The 22,032-nt window shown below is 41.1% G+C and overlaps 2 protein-coding genes across 10 annotated transcripts in view; both read right to left on the bottom strand.

Annotated features, from left to right (window-relative positions):
* Positions 1-14,694, bottom strand: part of LOC111661998 (mitogen-activated protein kinase kinase kinase kinase 3) — a 40,576-nt gene extending 25,882 nt beyond the window's left edge. For all 9 annotated transcript variants that reach the window (XM_087176469.1, XM_087176462.1, XM_087176463.1 and 6 more), the window contains exons 1-10: positions 14,468-14,694; positions 3,679-3,736; positions 2,943-3,033; positions 2,648-2,712; positions 2,440-2,495; positions 2,109-2,156; positions 1,657-1,699; positions 1,276-1,348; positions 507-638; positions 122-184 (exon numbers count right to left, since the gene is read on the bottom strand). In XM_087176469.1, coding sequence (XP_087032595.1) covers positions 122-184; positions 507-638; positions 1,276-1,348; positions 1,657-1,699; positions 2,109-2,156; positions 2,440-2,495; positions 2,648-2,712; positions 2,943-3,033; positions 3,679-3,736; positions 14,468-14,566 — 728 coding nt within the window. In that variant the 5' untranslated portion in view covers positions 14,567-14,694. The remainder of the gene's footprint in view (positions 1-121; positions 185-506; positions 639-1,275; positions 1,349-1,656; positions 1,700-2,108; positions 2,157-2,439; positions 2,496-2,647; positions 2,713-2,942; positions 3,034-3,678; positions 3,737-14,467) is intronic.
* Positions 14,695-15,560: 866 nt separating this feature from the next.
* Positions 15,561-21,843, bottom strand: thumpd2 (THUMP domain containing 2). The gene is made up of 11 exons (XM_023415719.2): positions 21,663-21,843; positions 20,952-21,090; positions 20,097-20,639; positions 19,841-19,977; positions 19,425-19,502; positions 19,205-19,257; positions 18,676-18,763; positions 18,197-18,268; positions 17,640-17,754; positions 16,720-16,840; positions 15,561-16,603 (listed from the first exon to the last, which is right to left on the bottom strand). The coding sequence occupies exons 1-11, from the start codon at positions 21,771-21,773 to the stop codon at positions 16,255-16,257; spliced, it is 1,806 nt and encodes a 601-aa protein (XP_023271487.1). The 5' UTR covers positions 21,774-21,843; the 3' UTR covers positions 15,561-16,254.
* Between the last annotated feature and the right edge of the window lie 189 nt (positions 21,844-22,032).

Raw genomic sequence — 22,032 nt, 5'->3', positions numbered from 1 at the left:
ATATTCCAGCCTTGAAACAAGTGAGACACAGATTTGATAAAACTGGGTAACATCAACAGTAGGGTTTATGCGTCTACAGTAAATGTGTCTCAGTGGGTGAAGGGACAGGGTGGGCTCTCACCATTTGAGTTTATCTTTCAACTTAGGAGGCTGGAAATTACTCTTGGTCATTAGGAACAGAGCCCTGTGGGGAAAGAGAGAAAGACAAGGATTAATCCTCAAGACTTGACTACAGTGGCGTAATGTTAAACAGTGGTGAAAGAGCCTCTTGCACAGCACGCAATTATAATGACAACATCTTACAAAACATCTGTTGTAGGTTCTGAAAAAGTTACATATGACTGATTAAATCAAACTAATATAAAATCAGGAGATACCTTTGAGAAGTCAGGCATCAGTGCTATAAACACAGATGGGGCTTTTCTGCTCCAATCAGTGAGTGAGGTAAGAATTGAATTTTTCATATTCACACCATATGTATAATGCACAAAGACACACTTCTCTACCTCATGGGGTGCAAGTCAAACATGGGTGGTTGTAGTTCAGCCAGCTCTATTGCAGTAATGCCCACAGCCCAGATATCACACAGCTGGTTGTAACCTCCTTTCCTCTCCACTGCTGCAACCTCCGGAGCCATCCTACACAGAGAGAGCGAGAGAGAGCGAGAGAGAGCGAGAGTGAGAGCGAGAGAGAGAGAGAGAGAGAGAGAGCGAGAGAGAGAGAGAGACAGAAGGAGGGCATGAAAAAAAACAAGAGGGAAAGAACGGGAGTAAAATGTGTGTTAATTTTTTTTCTTCACAAAATCAGGTTAATTAAACAGCTAAACACAAGAACTGCATTAGATTTTTTTTTTCTCCAGTGTTTCCCTGCAGCAGCACAGAGGGAGACGCCACCATGACCTTGATCTACAACCCTCTTGACGTCTCCATGACCCTTCGTCTGTCTGAGTTTCTCTAGAGCCCAAGAATACTATTCATTCCTGGTTTGTTAAGGTTTTGTGAGGAGGTGAATAATCTGGATTCACTACAGCAAACATCAGCTAATGCGATAAATGCATGAAACATGTTAGATGAGACATTCTGGCTTGTTCCTCTAGCCTGAGCCATTAGACAAATTCCTTGATACTGCCTGATGTAAGACAGTTTATCAAATTCCCGCCCTATCCCCAGCTGCTTCGAGGCTTCTCACATGCAGTAGGAAGTTGGATTTTACACATTTACTTTGTCAGCATGTTTATCCACATGCAGATGACAGAGAAAAACAAGCACGACTCACCAGTAAGGAGTTCCAATGAATGACTTCCTCTTGGCAAGAGTTGCTGTGATCTGGGCTGATACACCAAAGTCAGCTGCAGAGAGAAAAAGGGAGAGGAGAGGAAAAAAAGGGGGAAAGGGAATTAGAAAGAAGAACGAAATAGAGATTAATAGAAGGGAAGGAGTGAAAGAATTGAAAAGGGAATAAAGAATGAAGAAAGAATGTGAGCAAGAAATAAAAAATAAAAAAAAGTATGAGAGTAGGAACAGCAATGATTATACGAAGGAGGGAGCAGGAGAGACAGAGGAGAGAGAAAAGAAAACCAAGCCAGTAAATGAGGCCATTCAGATTCACGCTTTTGAAGCAGAGGGAAATTGCAGAGGCTTTGCATGTTCCTCTTACCTAGTTTAACGTAGCCGTTGTCTGTCAGGAGGATGTTGGCTCCCTGTCAGAGACAAACACGCCATGCATCAGGAAACAACACCAGAAATCACAACTTCAGGTCAATTCAAATGAACTTGAGAAGCAACATTCAGCTGTGCGGGTTTGTTGCAAAGTGATTTATCATTGATCAGTGCATCCTGCAGCTATGATTCAATAATCATTTCCCCTGCCACTAACCCCATCAGCTGTGTTTGGCGTTCAATTCTTATTTTCTTTCCCTTTTTATCACTAAAAATGTACAAACTGTAAAGTGGCTCTATGACAATTTTCACAGCTTCTCAAGAGGAGTTGATTTCAATATAAAGCTATTTCAGTAGTTGCTGTGTATTTGACTAAACTGTAAAAAGGTTTGATCTTGCTCTTCATTTTATAACATGCATATTCCATACATACGTTTTCTCCAAACTCACCTTGATGTCTCTGTGCATTTTGCCTTTATTGTGTAGATAGTATAAACCCTGAAAACAGAATCACAATTTTAAAATGCGTATGTGGAGCACAGTTTGATCATGAGAAAATTGTTAAATAACTCAGCTAAGTTTCCCGTTGTCATTTATTTATTGATAAACCATGAGGATTAAGCAGAAGAGCCAATGAACACTTCCAATCATTCATGATTTTGGTGTCTATGCTCATCATTTCACGGAGAGAGAATGTGAAGCAGCTCCAGCTGGTTATTATCCCCCTCTTCTATTCAAATAGACACATAGACTGATATAATAACCACACTGTATACGTTACCTGCAGGGTCTCCCGTGACATGTAGGCTATCTGTGACTCTGACAAGGGCCCGGTTACTGCAGGAGTGAAAGAAGGAAGAGACAGACAAACATCGAGAAAGAAAGAGAGAGATGAAGGAATATTAAAAAGTGAGAATGATATAAAACTAAATATAAAAAAACAACAGTTATCAAAATGTGTGTGTGTGTGTTTGAGTGCATGTTGTTACCGTGATAGATGTCCTGCAGAGAACCTCCTCCACAGTACTCCATACTGATCCATAACTTATCTCTCCTTCACACACACAGAGTATTTTGTCAGTATACCTTTACACATACACACAATGTCTCACACAACTAATTTCTTTTTTCCATCTGTCTATTATTTCCACACACACACACACACACACACACAAAAACCAGAGTAATGCAATGTTCTTTAATATCAACAACATGCCCATTGATGACAACCATAACTAAATATTGTTACATCTAACACTCACACACACACACACACACACTTACCGGAGATAACTGCCAAAATAGGCAACAATGTTGGAGTGTTTACAGTCCTTCATCATTATAATCTCCTGCTGGACGACAGCAAAGTCCTCACCTGGAGAGAAAACACATGTGTGTACACACACACACTATTACAACAATAGATTACAATGATAATCTAGTATCTAAGTGCTTGATGTGGTCATTATTATTTACAAAGCAATACAAAGTAACAGAACGATGGAGAAGTGGATTTGTGTTTGAGTCAGTGTGTGTGTGTGTGTGTGTGTGTGTGTGTCTGGCTAAATGATGCGGGGCAGACTCATGGAAGCCAGTGTAAAAGGATGGAGGGCAGCAGAGCGGGTTTCTACATATTTTCCTTCTTTAAATTCCACATTAAAGACCTTAATTATTTAGCAGCGGCGTGATGATAAATTTCCACACTTCCTGTAACTTCTGACGGATTTTTTTGTTTGTTTTCCTTTTTTCAGTGGCGGAACAGATGATGGAAACCAGCAGAGGGGGAGGAAAGGGAAAAATAATGCATGGGACAATGATAGAAGGAAAGGATCTATAAGTGTAGGGTGAGAGAGGGAGTGAACAGGGGGGGAGTGTGGAAAAGAGTCCCATGAAGGAAAAAGGCTAAAGGAAAAAACGGAGAGAGAAAAATTGAGGAACACAGGCTGAAAAAGAGATTGAGAAGGAGATATAGCAAAAAGCAGGGAGATAAAGGAAAAGAGAGAAAGATGAGATAACTCACCCGGTTCCAGTTTGATGACTTTGATAGCAGCCAGCTCTCCTGTGTTAACATTACGAGCCTGAAGGAGGGAGAGAAGAGAGAGAATGGGTGAGTGGCGCCTTTGAAACAACGGTTATTTCTTAGCAATGTTGTTCATGCAACTTTGAGGCAGACTTGAGCTGCACCGACTCCATGTGTGAAAAAAAAAAGATTATACTGTACAGTATATTGGTGTTTGATAAACCTTCAAACTCGTGGACCTGCACCATAATCCCCCCCCCCATTCAACGGCAGCCCCTCGCGGTAAAGGTCATACAGCGATGATGGAGACAAGTGCAATGGAGAAACAGCAGGCATGATGGGAAAGTTGTAACTAATACTTTAAAGACATTTCAGAGCGGCTGGATCCCATTTGGAACTGTTGCACGATTACCTTTAATCCAATTGTCAGACACACAATCCCTAATCCTTTCTCCAGTTTAGACCCTGATGCAAAATTACATGAGTCATGACATTTTGTCACGAGTGCTTCACCTTCACGTTCCTGATCCAACCAGGAAAAAAAAACTAACAAAACACGATGATCCAATATGTTGCTTGCAGCCAGTTTTAAGGCAGGGTGACAGAGGGATGGCTGGACCTCAACACAGTTTTTCCTGTATTCCTGAAAAGCTGATTTTTATCGAAAGTTGTTTTTTGCAGAATGCAGAGGCAGATTTTCTATAAATAGCACAGCGTGTTTACCTTTAGCAGCAGAACTGGTCGGGAGAGGAATTCTATATGAAGTACGCATGAATAAAAGATGGTTTTTCAGAGGACACATGAATTGCTCACTTCTCCCAGGCCAAGAGTGTGCAAGTATGACTGTGTGTGACATTGCATTAAGCATGTGTGAGAAAATGAGAGGGGGAGGGAGAGAGAGAAAGAGAGAGCGTGTGTGAGAGTGTGTATGTGAAAGAAACAAAGGGAAAAAGGTGCCTCTAGTTAACTGATAAGAATTTCAACATGAGAGACAAAACAAAGAGTTTCAATACCATTAACAGCTTGGAAGTAATTTGTCAAGTCTCTGACACAACAGCTCTAATTTCTTCTTCTTCTAGTCTCAAGGAAGCAGCTGACAGAAACACCCCCATCTACCCTGATCCTGGCTGCAGCCTCACCAGCATATTTACCCAACATCAGTGAGGGAAACCATGACATTTTACATTCTGGTCGGTTCACTTTAGGGGGAAGTTGTCAAATGCTAGAGGGTCGATATAAGGGTCTTTATGATAACATCCATCAAGCCTCTGTCACTGGTGGAATTTCCATTTTTGATATAGTCACATCAGGACAGAGAATAACAGGATGATATTCACAGATTACAGTATATAAAAAAGTGAAGTGTTTTCTCTAAATACATTGCATGTATAAAAATGTTCCTAACTAGGCACAATTAATTTCTAAAAACTCAAAATGAGACGTACATAAAATTGCATTGAAGTTTTCCATGCTTGTGGTGCAGTGATAATGTGCTAACTGAGCTGCCTCGTCAGCACGAGCAGTGATCGCCCTTATAGCTGAAGGGTGAAAGAAAAAAAAAAAAAGAAAAAAAAAGTGGCACAAACAGAAATTCAACTTCAAAAACAAGACCCAGGAGTTCTGCCCACACAAGTGCACTGCAGAAACACAACAGCGAGGAGGAGACTAAATAAAGTCAAGAACTCAAGGGTAACCACAGGAAGAACAACCGCACTATCAAATATTAATCAATAACGTTACACACAATGAAGACGGATTTTTAGTTTTGTCGAACAAGAGGACAAGAACTGTTTCCTCGGTTCAAGAAGAAAATCAAGTGAAGAAGAACTGAGGCAGAGGACGAACGACAGAGGCCGGCCCACTCCAAAACAAAGCTGTGGTGGGAGGGGGGACGGACAAAGAGACGCAAAGAGAAAAGAAGAAGAGAGAAGCCGAGAGGAGAGCACAGACAGTGTGTCTTCAGTCTGAGATGACTCATAGAGCTCAGTGCCACTGTTAGTGGCAACAACACACAGCCTGACTCGACTTGACTGACTGGTTGTTGTGACTGACTGACTGACTGACTGACTGACTGAAGCAAGCTGTTTGGTGTGATCAAGTAGGTGCAGGTTTGATGATCAGTCCCCCAAAAGGCCTGCTATACTGAAGTGCCCTTGAGCAACAGCCTGAATTCCTCTCTGACATCCAGTGCCGAGGCAGGCAAACGTATTCAAGCACAAACAAACTCACGCTGAAAGACGTTTCAGAGGCCTGAGCGAGCAGAAGAAAACAAATGATGCTGTGTGACGCTCGTCTGGGCTAATCAGGAAACAACAAGGAAACAACAAGGAAACATTTTCACAAACTTTCACGATCCATCAAGCTCAACTTTTTGTGTCAACCAGTGCGATTCACAAAATGCTCAAGTCCATCAAATCTAATTAGTTCTCTTGTGTGATTCATGGACAAAATGAATGAATGACATGTAAGAACAATACTGAAAATGCCACAGCAAAGCAGTGCAATCCATCATTCCCTGACATTTCCATTCAGTGACGAATCAGTGGCTGAACAAATAATGATCTACCAAATGATCAAACACCTAAAACCACTTCATAGAAAGCTGTTTTTAATAGTTAGATTTAATAGATGGGAAAACAAAACGCAAAAGTTTATCGCTCTAACTCTAATTTATTCTAGGTGAGAACTTTGAACCCGTCAGCTAAAATGTCACATAAATGAATAACTAAGGTCATCACCACTACATGAACACAGCCTGGGTCCCTGACTGTTACATGTTGAGACAAAGTGACTGACTTGGTGCTGGTGACACAGAGGAAGGGTGATTAAGGCGACAAAGCCAATGATGCACTGTATGTACTGGGGAATAGGGGCTGATGCATGTACCAATACAACAACTGAATTTCAGGATCGGAAAACTGTTTTTCTACATAATATTTTAAGAAATAAACACATCCTTCTCCATTTAACTAAGGAAGACAAAGTTCACAAATATTCAACACAAACAGAACTTAAAATATTCCCAATTATGATTCAAGTTAGAGACTGTCTCATCTGAGAAGACAATATGTCAATATGAGCAAACAATTCATGCAAAATTCTGGTGCTCAGCAGCATGAATGGATTAATGAACGGGTCTTCGGGGGAACTGGCCCTGGGGCCCAATGAGTTAAGGGCTCCTGGTCCACAGCCTCTCTTTGAAGTTACTGTAAACATTTCTTGCTGGGAAGTCAAGCGAACGACTACAAAGCGACACAAAACAACTACAAAGAGACACAGAATGACCACAAAGAGGCGCACAGTGTGTGTAGTTGAAAGAGAGGGGGGGGGTGAAATGACACGGAGACACAGAATTAAGTGACTACATGCAGCATTTTCAGTCTCCTTCAGTCTGTGGGTCTTGCTCCTATGTGGTTGTGGTGGTGGGGGGGCGTTTACATGTCTGTGCCCAGGGGCCCGTTGTCTCATAATCCACCCATGCTTAACAGTATTTGATAGGTCGAGTTATGGACACATCTTGTTGAGTACCAGAAAAAATATTCAGCTGTGATACTCAGCCCTGCTTATGAAATTTTAACATAATGAGAATTGACTTAATGCAGAGAAGCACATTTCAGGACTGTTGGATATAAGAGTTGTTACTTTCCATGTGCTGTATTCCCAGATCAGCACTGGCTCGATGTAGGTCTCTACTACACAGTAATGGAGAAACTTAGCTCATATCCATCATTAACACCTCTAGTAGGCTGCGTGTGTGTGTGTGTGTGTGTGTGTGTGTGTGTGTGTGTGTGTGTGTGTTTCTGTGTGTCATATACTCAGCATATGGCCAGCTCAGTGGAGGATCAGTGTGGCATTTCACTCTCTCCTCTCTCTGGCCATGAACAAACAAACAGTAACAACCTCAGCAGTAGCAGCTCACCATGCTAATCATCCCACTCAGCTTGAGCTGGAAACCTGCAACTAAAAAAATAAATAAATAAAAGTGTACCACTTGATTTCATTCTGAGCTTGTTTGCTTACAGTACTTTCAATTTTGTCTGAACTGAATTAATGTTCATCCTTTACAGCTCCGACAGGCGCTTTTGTACCATCTATCGTTGATCTGGTGTGACAGTAGTCTTGTGAGCTTAACTACTGGCAGGCGACTTATCTGACAGACTGTCTTACATAAGGTCAGAGGTCATGTGGGTGTAGTGGTCCTCTTCGTAGAGTCGAGTCACCTCAGGTCACAAGTTCATGTTCAAGGATTAACCCACTTACTCTCTGCTTACTGATACTATCAACAAAAATCCAATATCAACTATCAAGCCACTTTTAAAAAACCCATATACTTAGTAATAAATTACAGATTTCTAACTGAACTGTTTACAAGAAGTATAAAAGCACCATAGTGCAAAGGATCCTAGTCACCTCCTGTCATGGAATCAGATAAGTTGGAAAACTTGCCTGCTGAACTTTCTGGTGCAATTACAATCTGGTTATCCTGGGGGCATCCGAGTACAAGCACAGCCCTCTGCTAAAAGCCAGTGAACAACTCCAATGAGTGCGGATGTTAAGGCCTGGGGCGATCACTACAACAGTAGTTGGGTATTCACTTCCTTCGATGAGATTTTTCCAAGAGATTGGAGGTTTCAAACAGGTGACCGTCCAATCACAAGCATGCCTCTCTGACCTTTAAGATAACCAATGAATTCGGCCATGACAAACTTCTTAATTAATGCCTCGTTCTTGACTCGCATTTCACAATTATCATATTAACTACTGTCATGTGAAAACCTTTTTCACTTCAGATGAAAGATTATCTCTTCCTCTGTTGGTTAACTAACTTGTTCTGGTGAACATCTTCCAAATCCATTGGAAAATGTAAAAATATCAGCGACACCAAGCTCAAGTCAAAGCACTTCAACTTCAGTAACCTGCACCGGTCACAATCCAATGAGCACACAGTCCAGGTCTCTTTTGTAAAACATAGAAAGCAGATCTCTCTTTAAACAAAATAAACACAGTCATTTTATCATTCTCTCCTAGGAAGTAAAAGGTCAACACATCAAAACATCTGTTAATCAGTATGAGAACTGAGTTAAAAAGAGAATGATTCAATAATACTTTTTGTCACAGTGATGAAGGGACAAACCTGCAGCCTGTTTTCTTAGAAATGTCAGTCTTAACAGCTACACAGCTCAGCCATTACAAACGCACTGCACCAGGAGGCGAACAGGTCAACGCTAAACGCTTTCCAAATATCCAGTTGAAGTGTAGTAACATACTGCTTCATGTTTACTCTTGTTTGTTGGTGAAATGCAAGAGAATTGACTTTTCAAATATGAAAAGGTTCACATTAATTGGTGACCCTAAGTTGTTTTCACAGAGGCATTTATTGAGTTTAAAGAGGATCTGTCAGATTTCATGAATCAGACCCTGGTGATTGACAGTAGCAGCTCCTGTACTTCAGGAAAGTTCGACCTGCTGAGTGGAGGTTTTCCAGGTCAAATGCAGCAACATAGTGCTGTTAAAGTGTCTCTGAGGGTGGAGGGGGGGCATGGACTTCTTCACCTGTCACACCATTAATTCTTTTGTTGTTGGCCCACCCTGCAGAGAGGTGTCACAACCATTCAGTCTGCACAGCAAACAGTTTCCAAAGCAACATCTACATCCCTGCAGACACTTAGTTAATCATTTAGTTAATAAAGGAGCAAATATGAGCCACAGGACCTTGCATTTAACTTTATGAACATGGTTCAAGTGTAATTTTAATAGCTGGTTACGCCCTGGCTCAAGATAACGTGAACCACATTGGCTAAGTCGCTTGTTTACATAGTTAAAATACATTAAGCGCTTTAAGCAGGAGACAGACATATCAGGTCTGGCAGGTTTTACAGAGGAATGATTATAAAATATTTGTCTAATATGCATATGATATAAATTATAGTGAAATACAGAATCAGTTGTGCACTTTCTAAAAGGAAGGGTGTTAAAGCTTATTATTCTTCTCTAATATAAACACAGAAGGTAAACTTAATAGCACTCTGCCTGAATACCTGTGACTGTATTTAAAATGACTTCAGAATGCAATTACACATCTGGTTTTGTCCCATACCACCACTCTGTGTTATTAACTACTGTGCAACAACTATGCAAGTTATCAATGTCACTGCACCAATGGCACAGAGACAAATCCCTGCACAGTACATTAACTGTACTGGGCGAACAGAAACCGGAGAGCCAGGACGACTACATTTCCGATCTTGATCCAGAACACTGCTTTGCTTCAGAGCTTTTGTGAATGCAGTTTGAGGTCTGTATATCCACCTCAGTGAGAAAACAACTAGAGGAACAGTGACAAAAACAGGATGGTTCTGGGCCAGCAGCTTTTGGTGTGACTCTGTAGCCATCTGTGTGTGTGTGTCTATGCATGTGACGATACAATCATCTGGTTTTGTGTGTGTGTGTGTGTGTGTGTGTGTGTGTGTGTGTGTGTGTGTGTTATGCCGCAGTTCTGTCTTCCTCTGCTGGAGCAGTGGGAAACAATAGGACATGAACACACACACACACACACACACATACAACACACACAACACACACACATAAGGAGGAAGTGAGGATTCCTGCATTCCTGGACCATGGCTGCCCAGCTGTGCCACACACACCGAGGTCTGGCCAGAGGAAATAGTTACCATCACCACATTTATTACTGTTAAGTACATCGTACATCCAGAAGTGAGTGAATCCATAAACACAAGCCACTTAATATGGCTTCAATCATCTACGTAAGATCTTGATCCTTACTTTTATGAAGGGGAGGAGGGGCATTTAAGTCAAACTCAGGCTAATCAGTTTATCATCCTCTTTAAATCTGAGATAGCTCAAATTTTTATTCAGTTTAAGGGGATTTAAGTTGGAAATTCCTTTCACGAATACAGCCAAATGTACTGTCTTATTTCTATTTACATCCCACAAACAGCCACGTCAGCTCTGGGATATTTGCCTGGCTGTGCTGGTAAACTGACTCAAAAACAGTGGAACGTCACAGAAGAACAGGTAGCATTGCTTTCCCCTTACGTGAAGTCCAAAAATACCCAGATGCCTGGCATGATTCAGGAGCACACGCAGCTACTGAAACCGATTCGTCATTAACTGATCCCTACCCCGGTGAAGGCCGCCGTCTTCCTCTGCTTCCTCAATCACCTTGACAAAACTAACCAGTCATCCTATTTAAACAACCCAAGTTACATCAGATCTGTGTACTGTTGAATACTCGGCCTGTGCCGAGTCTTCTGAAGCACAGAGGGTGAGGACAGCTACAGTTTTTTGCAGCTTGCCTGCAGCAGGTTTTCATGGCTATAGAGCAACAAATTAAGCTCACACTGGCGTTTATTGGAGCTCTCGGGAAGCAGCCTCAGTGACAAAGTGGGACTGCAAAAAAACAAGCGTTGTTGCTTCCCTGCGCCGCCCACACCAAAGTGACAAATCAATACAAATCGTATCTTTAACATCGGTGAGCGAGCTGGCCGTTTACAGAACGAAAACAGAGCTCATCAACGTCTGGTATTCTTCCTCGCCAGTGTGTTTGGTTTTATTTGGTTTAAAGCATCACACACAAACGTCTGTTGGGTAAACACAAGCATGCTGCGTGCAGCGTACTGTCATCATGTTACAGGAATTCTGAGTTTAAACTGAATCAAACTCTTGCCTTCCACTTGGATTTCAGGATGCAGGATTAAAAATTGGAAATCACTCAAGTGCTGTCACCTCCAGTGCAAGGCAAGTAGGCCGGCTTTCTTCCAGTATCGACAAATACTAATGATTTACAGTAAATAGCATGTGAACATGCATAGTTGGTGTTATTTGCACAAGACGGTACGATGGGAGGTCGAACTGCTCAGCTGGTGCTCTAGTATTTCAGGAATCATTCTGATTTAAACTGTGACATTTTTAATCACATTAAGTTATTACAAAAATAATCAGTACAATGTGAAAAAATATACACAGCCCTAAATGCTCTATTGTCCTTTTTCTTTTTTAACATACAGCCTGTGGGGTGTCTGTAAAATTCAACCCTGCCTCACCCTGCCTTAAGGAGCAGCTGGAGAATTTCATTAGTCTGAGTTTGAATGGGGAGTTTTGGTGCTACTGAATGACCTAAATGCTGTTAAGGTATTTTACTCCCTGCTAAGGAAACATTCCTGAGGGAAATTAGGAAATCTTTCACCTGAAAATGCAGCAGTTTATTGACAGTATCAGCAGACAGTATGGGCAGCCTGAAACAAATATCGGTACCTCCCTCAGAAAAAAGAAAAAGAAAAAAGAAAAGAAAAAAAAAATCAAAGATATCATGTTCAGCCCCACAAGCTCCCTCTCTGGAGGATCAAACCTGTGATCTCGTGGTCAGGAGGCCTGTCACACCATGAGCCACCAATCCTCCTTCAGATTCTAACTCATAACAGACAGAGAGGCAGGGCCACAAACAGAGGAGAAAACAAGCTAGAAGAGTTCACACTTTGTTTCCTGCTCAAACATTCCTATCCAAGCCGCAGATTTTCACACAGCGGTAGAACCAAATATAGGCATCACTGAGGTTTACCAAATGCCCCGCTGCTTAGAAGCACAACCTTTAATCCAGAGGTTTCAGGTTAGAGCCCCCAAGTGTCCTTCAGCAAAACTTCTGTTTTCACTACGACGTAGAGCATCAGTTACATAATAATGCTACAAGCAAGAAATTACAACTCTGTTATCATCATTCTGTTGTGTTTAGGTTGTACAGCAGCGTTTATATGAGTGCACATTAATCAGCTGCCTGTTTGTAACAGATCTAACGGGCGAGTTAGCTCTGAGCTGCCGGCCTGGTGAAGAGATTATGTCAGACCTATCTGCCTGCAAGTGGGCAAGATACTGCACTTAAATTAGAAACAAACAAGATTAGCTACAACATGGAGGGGTACAATATGGAAAACACACTAAAATTAAAGAAATGATGACGGATAGCGGGGTATTTAGAAAGTACAGCTGGAATTAATGGCAGCTATGAGTTCAAAAAGACTTGAAATCTGTCACATCCATGGTCTTTAGGATACGTTATATTCCTGTAATTACCACAAATAGTCTGGAGGTTAACCAAACATCATCTAGTCCTATTAAAGCATTTAATGAATCTCCACTCTGCCAAAAGCCTCTCTCTCTCTCTCACATAATGGTGAAATTAAATTCCACAACAAAGTGGCTGCTACACAAACAACAACAGAGCTAGAGTGGGGATGTTTAACTTGCATAACCTGACTGATATACATGTGCAAATCAACTGGAAAGATTGCTTTAATATTTTAATAAGAACTTGTTTGTCATACTGAGTTGTTGTACGCTTCTGCTGAAGTTATCATGCTTCATGGTATATTTTTTCTATATGATATGGTGTTATCATAGCATTATAGAGGGACTTAACTTATGTCTGAAGGACTCATCTGTGGATTTATAGCAATCTCATCCTGCAGGGTGGCATCTGTTCTGTACTGCAGCGTTACTTTCCAGGTTCCTGTGATGCTATAAATTTTACATGACATGAGACAACCCTGTTGTGTTTCTACATTGTATTCTACTAAACTGTGTTATATAATTATGACTGCAATTGTTCTATGTAGGATACCCCATCTGACTGTGATGATGTTGGGTTGTAATTCAGGAACTGCCTTCCCGTTTGGATCCCAGCCTCCCAAACACAGGGCCCTGGTGAAGTGTGGGACCAATGACAACAGCTAGGACGCAACGTAAATCAGACAGGCGACGTAGAGAAGGACATCTCGGTTCCTTAATAAGTCCGACTAATTATTACTGATGTTGAAATGTGAATATGAACAATAGGTTGATATTATGGTTGTTGTTGTTGTTGTAGCTCGCTCAACCCTTTGCGCCTTTAGCCGAACTGGATTCCCAGGCAGGCAGCTGTCAGTCTCTGTCAGGACAAAACGGAGACAGTTTTAACAAATTCTGCAGCTGCCTCCTCATTTAAAACGACTAACGACAAACCCGCCAGGTTGTCTCCGCTTCAGTTTGTGTTCCCGTGCAGGTAACAAATCACTGCTTGTTGTCATGTTGTCAAAAATGTTCCCACGACTCAGCTAAAAGCCTCGTTAGCTTCTTGATGCTATCAGGTTAACTGCGTCCGTTGTCGGACAGCTAACGGCTAAACGTCTATTATCGGACACGTCTAAATCAGTCCGTCTTCTTCATTATTAATATTAAAAAAAATATTCGGACGATGGCCGCAGCATACGGCGTGTGAACAAGTATGTCACAATTTCTTTGTAACTACTCGCACTTCTGTGGGATTTCTGCTCGACAAATTCAGATTTAACGTAGCCTTTCCGATAGTGAAGATTTACAGTAAACGTTAACGTTAGATATGGTTATTCATGATTTCTCAGCACCCGAGCAATGCAAGTACTAAATGGCATTTCAATAATCGGGAGGCGGATGTCCACAATGTCGACAAATAGTCGGGGAGAAAGGCCAAAACAATAACAGTCACAAAACATCAGTGAAGACCAGCCCTGGTTGTGTCCGACAATGGAAGTAGCTAGACGTATGAGTAGCAGATTACAGACTGCATCAGTAAACACCAACACGAAAAGAAGAGCAGTATTTCAGAAAGGAGCCGTTGATTGCTACAGTGTTAGTTTCCTACTGTTCCTGCAACTGTGACGGGCCACAAAGAAAAGCTGTAAATCAGCCATAAATGTCTAACGCCTCTGTGTCCGGTAATGGAACTCGGTGGCTGCTTCCCTCACTGCAGTTTTACCTTGTACACATCTCCGTAAGTGCCGCTTCCTATCCTCTGGATCAGCTCGAAATCCTCCTGCGGATTCCGCCGGGACAGGTCGACACTGGAGTTCATCATTTCCACTGCCGATTACGGCGCCGATCGCGCACGGTTGACGAACCCCAACAACGTACGAACACAGATATTTTAAGAAAAACATACGGCGTCAGAAAATCCCAGCCCGACTCAAGTGTAGCTCCAACATGGCTTCCACTGCGCATTGGGCATGCGCAATGGACATCATGGCCTTCCCTCTCCATGGAGTCTGACCAGAGTTTGACCGGGACGATGGAGCTGTTGAATTTAAGATATTTGTAATTTCGTTTCAGCATAGTTGTGATGCAAGACGGAAATAATCAGGAAAAGTACTTGATAATTTGTTTGTGCGGATAAAATTAAAAAAGAGAAACGCACCTTCGACCAAATTTTCTTTTAACTCAAACCTACATAGATGTAATTTCCTGCAATAACTCATCTGCACAGCCAGCACACACAGGAAGTTTACAGCTATGGGAGAAATGAATGAAAACACTAAGCCCGGTGTGGCCTTGTCTAGACTTTCAATGTAAAACTGGGCTAAGCAGGGCTAAACAGTGGCAGATGGCAACATTGTGATTCAGCTGATGGGGTCTGTTACAAAAACAGAACAAAAGTCCCATTATTGAAAACTTTACAGTTGTCACTCCCCTTGAAGCAGTGGTAAGGCAAATAGTGTAGCTAGTCACTCTCTAGCTAATGGGGAAAGTGGCATATGCCCCAGTATACAACCTCAAAACAAGTTGTATAAACTTGTTTTATTCTTTAAGGAAATTACATATAAAAAAAAAAATAAGGTACTCTATAATGAAATGAGAACAAACATCTTTTGTGCCAGGGTTTTTTTTCAGGAGACAAATGCACTGTTTACTCTTGTTTGAGAATTTTTTGCTAAAAACTAGATTACTAAATTACTGAACCTTTTTGAAAAAATGATTGAAATCTGTCAGCCATTTTATATCTTCAGTAGGAATGAATAGGCTCGGGCCTGTGTACCACTAACAGGGCAGGGAGGTTGCACAGACACAAACTGGAACATTGCTGGTTTTGGTCTTTTCATTGAACACAGAATAACACCAGCCATATCTTTTAAAGGCATAAGCCAAGGCCAACACCACCACCACAAGTCAGCTTCTTTCAAATACAGTTCTGAATGTAAAGGGAAAATATAATTTGTGGAGAAATTGCAGTGGGATTGCTGGCTTCTGCACAAGCTAAAACTAAATTGTGTTGCTGGCTCGAATTTGTATGAAGAAGTGGTGGAAGTAGTATTAAGTGACAGAAGAAAAAAAAAGGAAAAGGGATGAAGAATGCACACTGTAGTGTAAGCAGTGAAAAAGTTTAAATTAGACATATTGTCTAAGTGAGTTGAAGTACACACGGATAGACTGAATAGCATTGGCAGGTGGAGGCAGCGAGCTCGCCCTGAGCTAACACGCCAATCAAATGTAAAATAGGAAGGTGGATAAAGAATTTACCTTCCAATCCACAGCTGATAAAACTTTCAAAGCTCACAACCCAAAATACCCCATTGTTTCTAAAAAAAAAAAAAAATATATATATTCATTCAAGTTATTTGCAATAAAAAAACAGTAGGAAAACAAGTAAAAAAACATATTACAGACTAGTTTTAATAAAGCATGGAATTTCAATATAACTACTCATTTTTCATGATAAGTAACAAAATAAACAAAGTAGTAACTTTGAAATGTGACTTCCATCAACACTGATCAAACATCTATCTTGACATATTTATGGATAAGTCCATCTATTGCACCTAAGCTAACTCTCAGAGTTGCTTGGTGCTTCAGAGAGGAGAGGGGTGGAGGCAGGGGTTGTTGTACCCCTGAGTGAGTGTCTGTTTCCTTGGTAGGTGAGGGTTTCAACCCCTGGTGAATTTGGAAAGTCTGCAGCTTTCTGGAAGGTAGAGAAGGAGATCGGCCGTCTAGTAATCCAGTTTGAGGCTGTGTTTCCTGGTTAGACTTTGGTTCAGTGTCTTTTTGTGCCAGGAGTTTTTTGAGGAGAAAGGATAACTGAGGACTCAGGAGGAGGACCATGGTACCACCAACACGGAGGACCCTAGGCACACAAACATTATTAAATTCATTTCTGGTTTCTTTAGGCTAAAAATTCTTCACAGTACATGAGCACAGACAGACACAAACTAGTAACATTTTCTTATTCAGTGAACAAACCTCTCCATCTCAGTCACAATGACTGGCAGGTTGGTAGCCATGTTTGTTTTGGTGCCAAACTTCCTGCCAAACGGCAGGTCACAGACCACGGCATCTACAGTGGCACTGGCCAGAGGCAGCGCTGCACACACACAGAGGAGGAGAGACAAGCACAGAGGTAATTTAACACATGACAGCAGGATTCACACTCACCTCCCACTCCCACTGATTCCCATCCAACATATACAGCTTTGGATCCACAGTGATATAAGTCAAGATATAGATATAGATTAAGTAAAAGTCCCCATCACCTGAATTTCATGATTCAATTTCTCCAAAACATTAAAGTTGCCGACAATTCTTTAAAAGCGATCATAATATATTTCAGTTTGAGCTATTCTTATGTTTATGTGTCAGTTTTCCAAAGAGCAGATATCTCCTCTTATACAAGAAGGGAATGTATTTTTATATGTTAATAATAATATAAATGATGGCATTTTATATATTTACTTGCATGTATAAACTACTGTACACATGAAACACTTAGAAACAGGCAGATTTATTAAAACTCCTGAGCATGGCATTCATCTGATGATGAAATATGTGTATAGCAAAACAACTTTTCTTTGTGAGTGTGACATATGGGTTTTTGCTGAATCATGTAGCACGTACACTCAAATGGGTTGGGTATGTGTATGACACTTTAATAAATCACTATGTTAAAACCCTCTGTACTAAAGAGAGCCAATACTGTAGTTCTGGCCTTTGACCTTTTTACACAACTTTACTGTACAATCCTGAAATCCAAGTTGATTGTACAGAAGCACACACTGTAGGTCTCTCTGGATATGAACATTAGGCAAATGCAAGAAAATTTAAATGGATTAATGACATTATAAAATCTACATTATTCTGGTCTTTATTTAGTGCAGGTTTCCTACCCATAGATGAAGCATTCAGCAGGTGTATCCTGTTTCCCAGCTCTGCAAACTCAATGTTCTCATTGGCCCTCTGCAGCTGTCTATCATCATTGTCCATACCCAGGAAACAGGCAGCCTGAAGTTCCCATAGAGAGAGGTGAGACATCAGATTATAATAGTGTTCCAATTCAACACTATACATCATTACTAAAAACACAGTGTATTTACTCTTTATGATGGTATGAAAACTTTTGACAGTTCTAGTGAGACCACAGATGATTTGCCAAATCATAGCGATTAATAACCAAAATTAATTAAATCATATAAAATGTAGAATATTTCTGACAAGGAAATATAACAATTAGACTGCATTAGTAAAAATCTGAATATTATTTTTTTTTGCATTAAATCAACAACTGTATAAAATATGCAGTCAAGTGGACCAGGACTGAATCATTTTTCAAACATTTTATGTGTCTGTCTGATTCCAAAACTTTTTAAAACATAAAAGGTTCACTTTTCAGACTTAAATTCACTTGACAGATACACAGGGGCACTGTGTAGCTTTCTGTCCTGACCTTGTGTTCCTGCGCTGCTTCTACTAAGATGGTTCCCACCCCACACATTGGGTCGACTACACAGGAACCTGGCTGGAAAAACAGGAGATAACACACAGCACATACAGTTAATCAACCTTATACAGTGCAACTGTGACTGAAGGGCAATATTACATCACAGTTTGACTGGTGAGTAAGCACATGCTTGAGAAAGACTGTCTAGTTCTAGACAACAAACATTATGCTAAAAGTTTGACAATGACAACAGCTTGAGAATAGCAGCTTGAAGGCTCAATGGTCACATTTAATGAGTCTAAACCTTCCTTGCTTTTTTAGGGGGATTGGTAAAACAAAGACAGACTGTGAATTTGTCTACTACAATGACAAAAGGGCCCTTGCCTGCATTATTTTATAATGCCTTCTGGTTTGCATACATAAAAAATTGTATACATAGTAATGTAGTTGCCTCACAGATTTTAGAAGCCAGTGTGAGTTAGTACCTGTATCTGAGCCAGTGAGGCCATAGCCCAGGCTATTGTAGACCTCAGTCCTGTGGTTTTAATGTAGCTCCGGTTTGCCAGAGGTAACCTGAAGGAAACAAGTGGGACTCACAACTTATGACTGCTTATCAAATGAATTAAAGCTGCAACAATAAACAATCACCACTGAGTCTAAATCCCTTATTCTTCTGAGGTTTGGATTCTCAGCAATGATTGGGGCACATACAGCAGCACTTGCTGTTGATGAGTGATTCTGGATTCTAGCTACTAAGTGAGGCTGTTGGCCACAGCACAGAAAATCATACAACTATGACAATGGCACACAGCAGTAAGAAATAAAGCTAATGAAAAGTTTAACTTGCAGCAGGGAAAGCACATTCAAAAACACAGAGAATATAAATACTGCATGTGCTTATAGATTGACTATGGTCAGTCTTCTATTTTTAGGGGCATTAACAGAACCTCCAAGGAGACAGCACACAGTCATTAGCAAAGTGTTAAGTGTAGAGAAGACGTTTCAGTCGATTACCTGGTCAGTGGAATCCCCATCAGGCAGTGGTCATCACTCAAATAAACATTTACCTGCAGAAAAGAACAAACAACAAAGAGCACTGAGTCTCTGCACCAACATAATGCAAAGAGCGAGTATTTACTTTGAAAATACGAACACTGGGACCTATAAAAACAGGCACAGCATTACATTACATATTAACACAATAAATGTATAATCAGTGCAAAGATAAGTTTACCTCCAGCTGTGGATTCTTCAGCTCAGCCTTCCAGCCCAGGAGTCTGCTCAAACCTACTCCAATCACTTTGCTCAACTCCTGCAAAACACAATACTCCTCTAAACATACAGTAATATACAGTTATTTATGCTTTCTGTGCGTGTGAGTTTGTTCTGTATGTCCATTTGGCAATTTCATGGAGAGATCAGCCATTTGACTGCATGACTTCATTAATTTAACACTCGTAGAGTGAAGTAAATTGTTGTATTTTTACATAAAGTGTCACAATGTGAAGCTTTTACAAGATTTTGAGGAGCCTACGCAAAGATCTTACTGTGTTTTGTTTCTTTAATTATATCTTGACCTATGCATGCAACTGCAGAGACAATATTCTGATTTCACACTGCTTTTTAATACTGCATTTTAACTCCCACTACCTGTGTGCTGAAGTGTCGAGACAGAGATCCAGTACACTTGCAGCTGATCCTAAAAGAGACAGGGACAGAGGGAGTAATCTTTGGTGTGATCCTGCTGGGTTGCAGTAGTGTCTTCTCTTCTTCTCCAGTAGTCTTCACTTAATTACATGTGGGCAAATATTAAAAAAAGAAGAAGAAAAGAAATCAGCAACAGAAACGAGAATATATCAGCCTTAAAAACTGGAGTAATAAAACAACAAACAAAAAATCTTATTACCATGTTCCACATTTTCCACAGCACAGTCCTCTGGCATGTCATCTATCCTCCTGCTGCTACTTTCCACATTGTGGTCTATTCCTGCTGTTGTGTGGACACCAGCTGATCCTCTGCCATGCAAATCAGTTTCTGATGTAATTCCTTTCTTTACATTACCATCCATTACCATCCTCCTCTCAACTCCACAGGTTTCTCTGCTTATCTTTTCTCCTCTTTGTACCATCTCTCTTTTTCTCTTCTTTTCCAGTGTCTGAGCTCCATTTTCTTCACCACTTCTCAGCCTCCTGGTTCCACTTCCCTCCACCCTCTGCTCTGCTGTACTCTTTCCAATCTCCACATTGCACTTCTCCTCTTCTTCCCTCTGTTCCTCACTCCCTCTCCCCTCCTCCACCGTCCTCTTCATACCCAGGGCAGTGCCTGATGTATTGACAGTAGTTCTCCTGTTGGCTAGTTCCCCCTGCAGGCGGCTCCATGTCACTACGGCATTGGTCCATTGACTCCCGTCACCCAACAGTCTGGATTGCAGCACAGAGGCTGCCTTTGCTGTGAGTATCACAGAGAACACAAATTGTATACAAATTGTAGAGTTGATAGAAAATAGTAATTAGTTCCTAAATTGCAATGACAGCAATGTAGAAGAATCATTATTATGATACGTTCATCAAATAAACTGGGTCATCCAAGGCGATTTGAGCATTTGAGTTTCCCATGAAGTGCGCTGACCAGATAAATTCAATTAAAACTGATACAAACCAATAAGAACTGATAGTCAGGCAAACAATTTATTATCTGCCAAGGTACTCCAAGTGATTTGCAATTACATGTATCTGTTCATTTGATGTGTCAGGCTGGTACCTGGGTTGGTGTGGGCAGAGAGCTGCACAGGCGAGTCATGTTTCAACAGGAGGAAGAGCCTCTCTGCAGCCTTCAACTCACTGACTCTGTCGATCCTCGCGGAGGAGCTGAATAACACTTTACCTGTCATCTGACACACCTGGACACACACAACAGGGAAAAAGAGAAGGCTGGTGTTCATAATAAAATAAAAACAAGCAATAGTTCAATCCCACTCTCTCCAACACCTGTCTTGACAAATCTGCAGACATGATGTAATACAGTCAGGTCAACATGGACCAGCGTCTGAAAGGAATCCAACATCTTGTGGAACCCATGCAGGAGCTACCCAGTGCTAGTGTGGTGTTCCTAATAAAGTGCTTGCTGAGTATAAGTAGTAAACATAATTCTGAGATGCGTTTGGGTTTCTCATGTAATATATTCAGAATCATAAGCATAAGCATCGGTTTACATGCAGTTTTTCTCCCATGTTGAAACCTGTCAGTCAGTCTGAGAGTGATGGCAGGGTCTAAACTTTTGTTTTCAGTTTTAATACTCGAGCTAACATTTTTAGCAAGTAAGTTAGCTATATACCTCTGTTTTATGCTAGGGGTTAGGTGTTGGAAATAATGCTCTATAATATAACGAAACCTCACACTGAAGCTTCAAACAGTATGTTGAGGGCAGGGGAGGGGGGACGTGTCCTCACTCTTACTGACAATAAATACCCACATCTTCGGCTGCCAGCTTCCTCTTCACCTCGCCAGTTAAGAAATGCTCCATCCCGTTACCGGCGGTGCAGTAGTAGCGAACTAACACCCCGTCACTTCTCGGGTCAGTCATTATTATGTTGTTTGACGTATTTCGTGTCGACACACGCTTATTTCTGCTAGTAAAAGTGCGCCATATTGGATTGTTTATTTACACCGGAAAAGGAAATACGTCATGAGACTGCAGTGAGCAGTCTTGGCCAGCAGGGGTCTCTCTAACACCAGCGGAAAGAGTCACTGACAAACCGGAAACAATCTGCATATTAATCGTAAAATGAATCACAGTGTGAATGAATTAATGTCACCAGTGCTCAGACTTGTTCATATTCTTT

The sequence above is a fragment of the Seriola lalandi genome, unplaced genomic scaffold (assembly GCF_002814215.2).
Source record: "Seriola lalandi dorsalis isolate HSWRI2012SDOR001 ecotype SW California unplaced genomic scaffold, Sedor1 jcf7180002054556, whole genome shotgun sequence".
Lineage (NCBI taxonomy): Eukaryota > Metazoa > Chordata > Actinopteri > Carangiformes > Carangidae > Seriola > Seriola lalandi.
The sequence above is the reverse complement of the archived record's forward strand: the minus strand, read 5'-3'. Positions and strand labels throughout refer to the sequence as shown.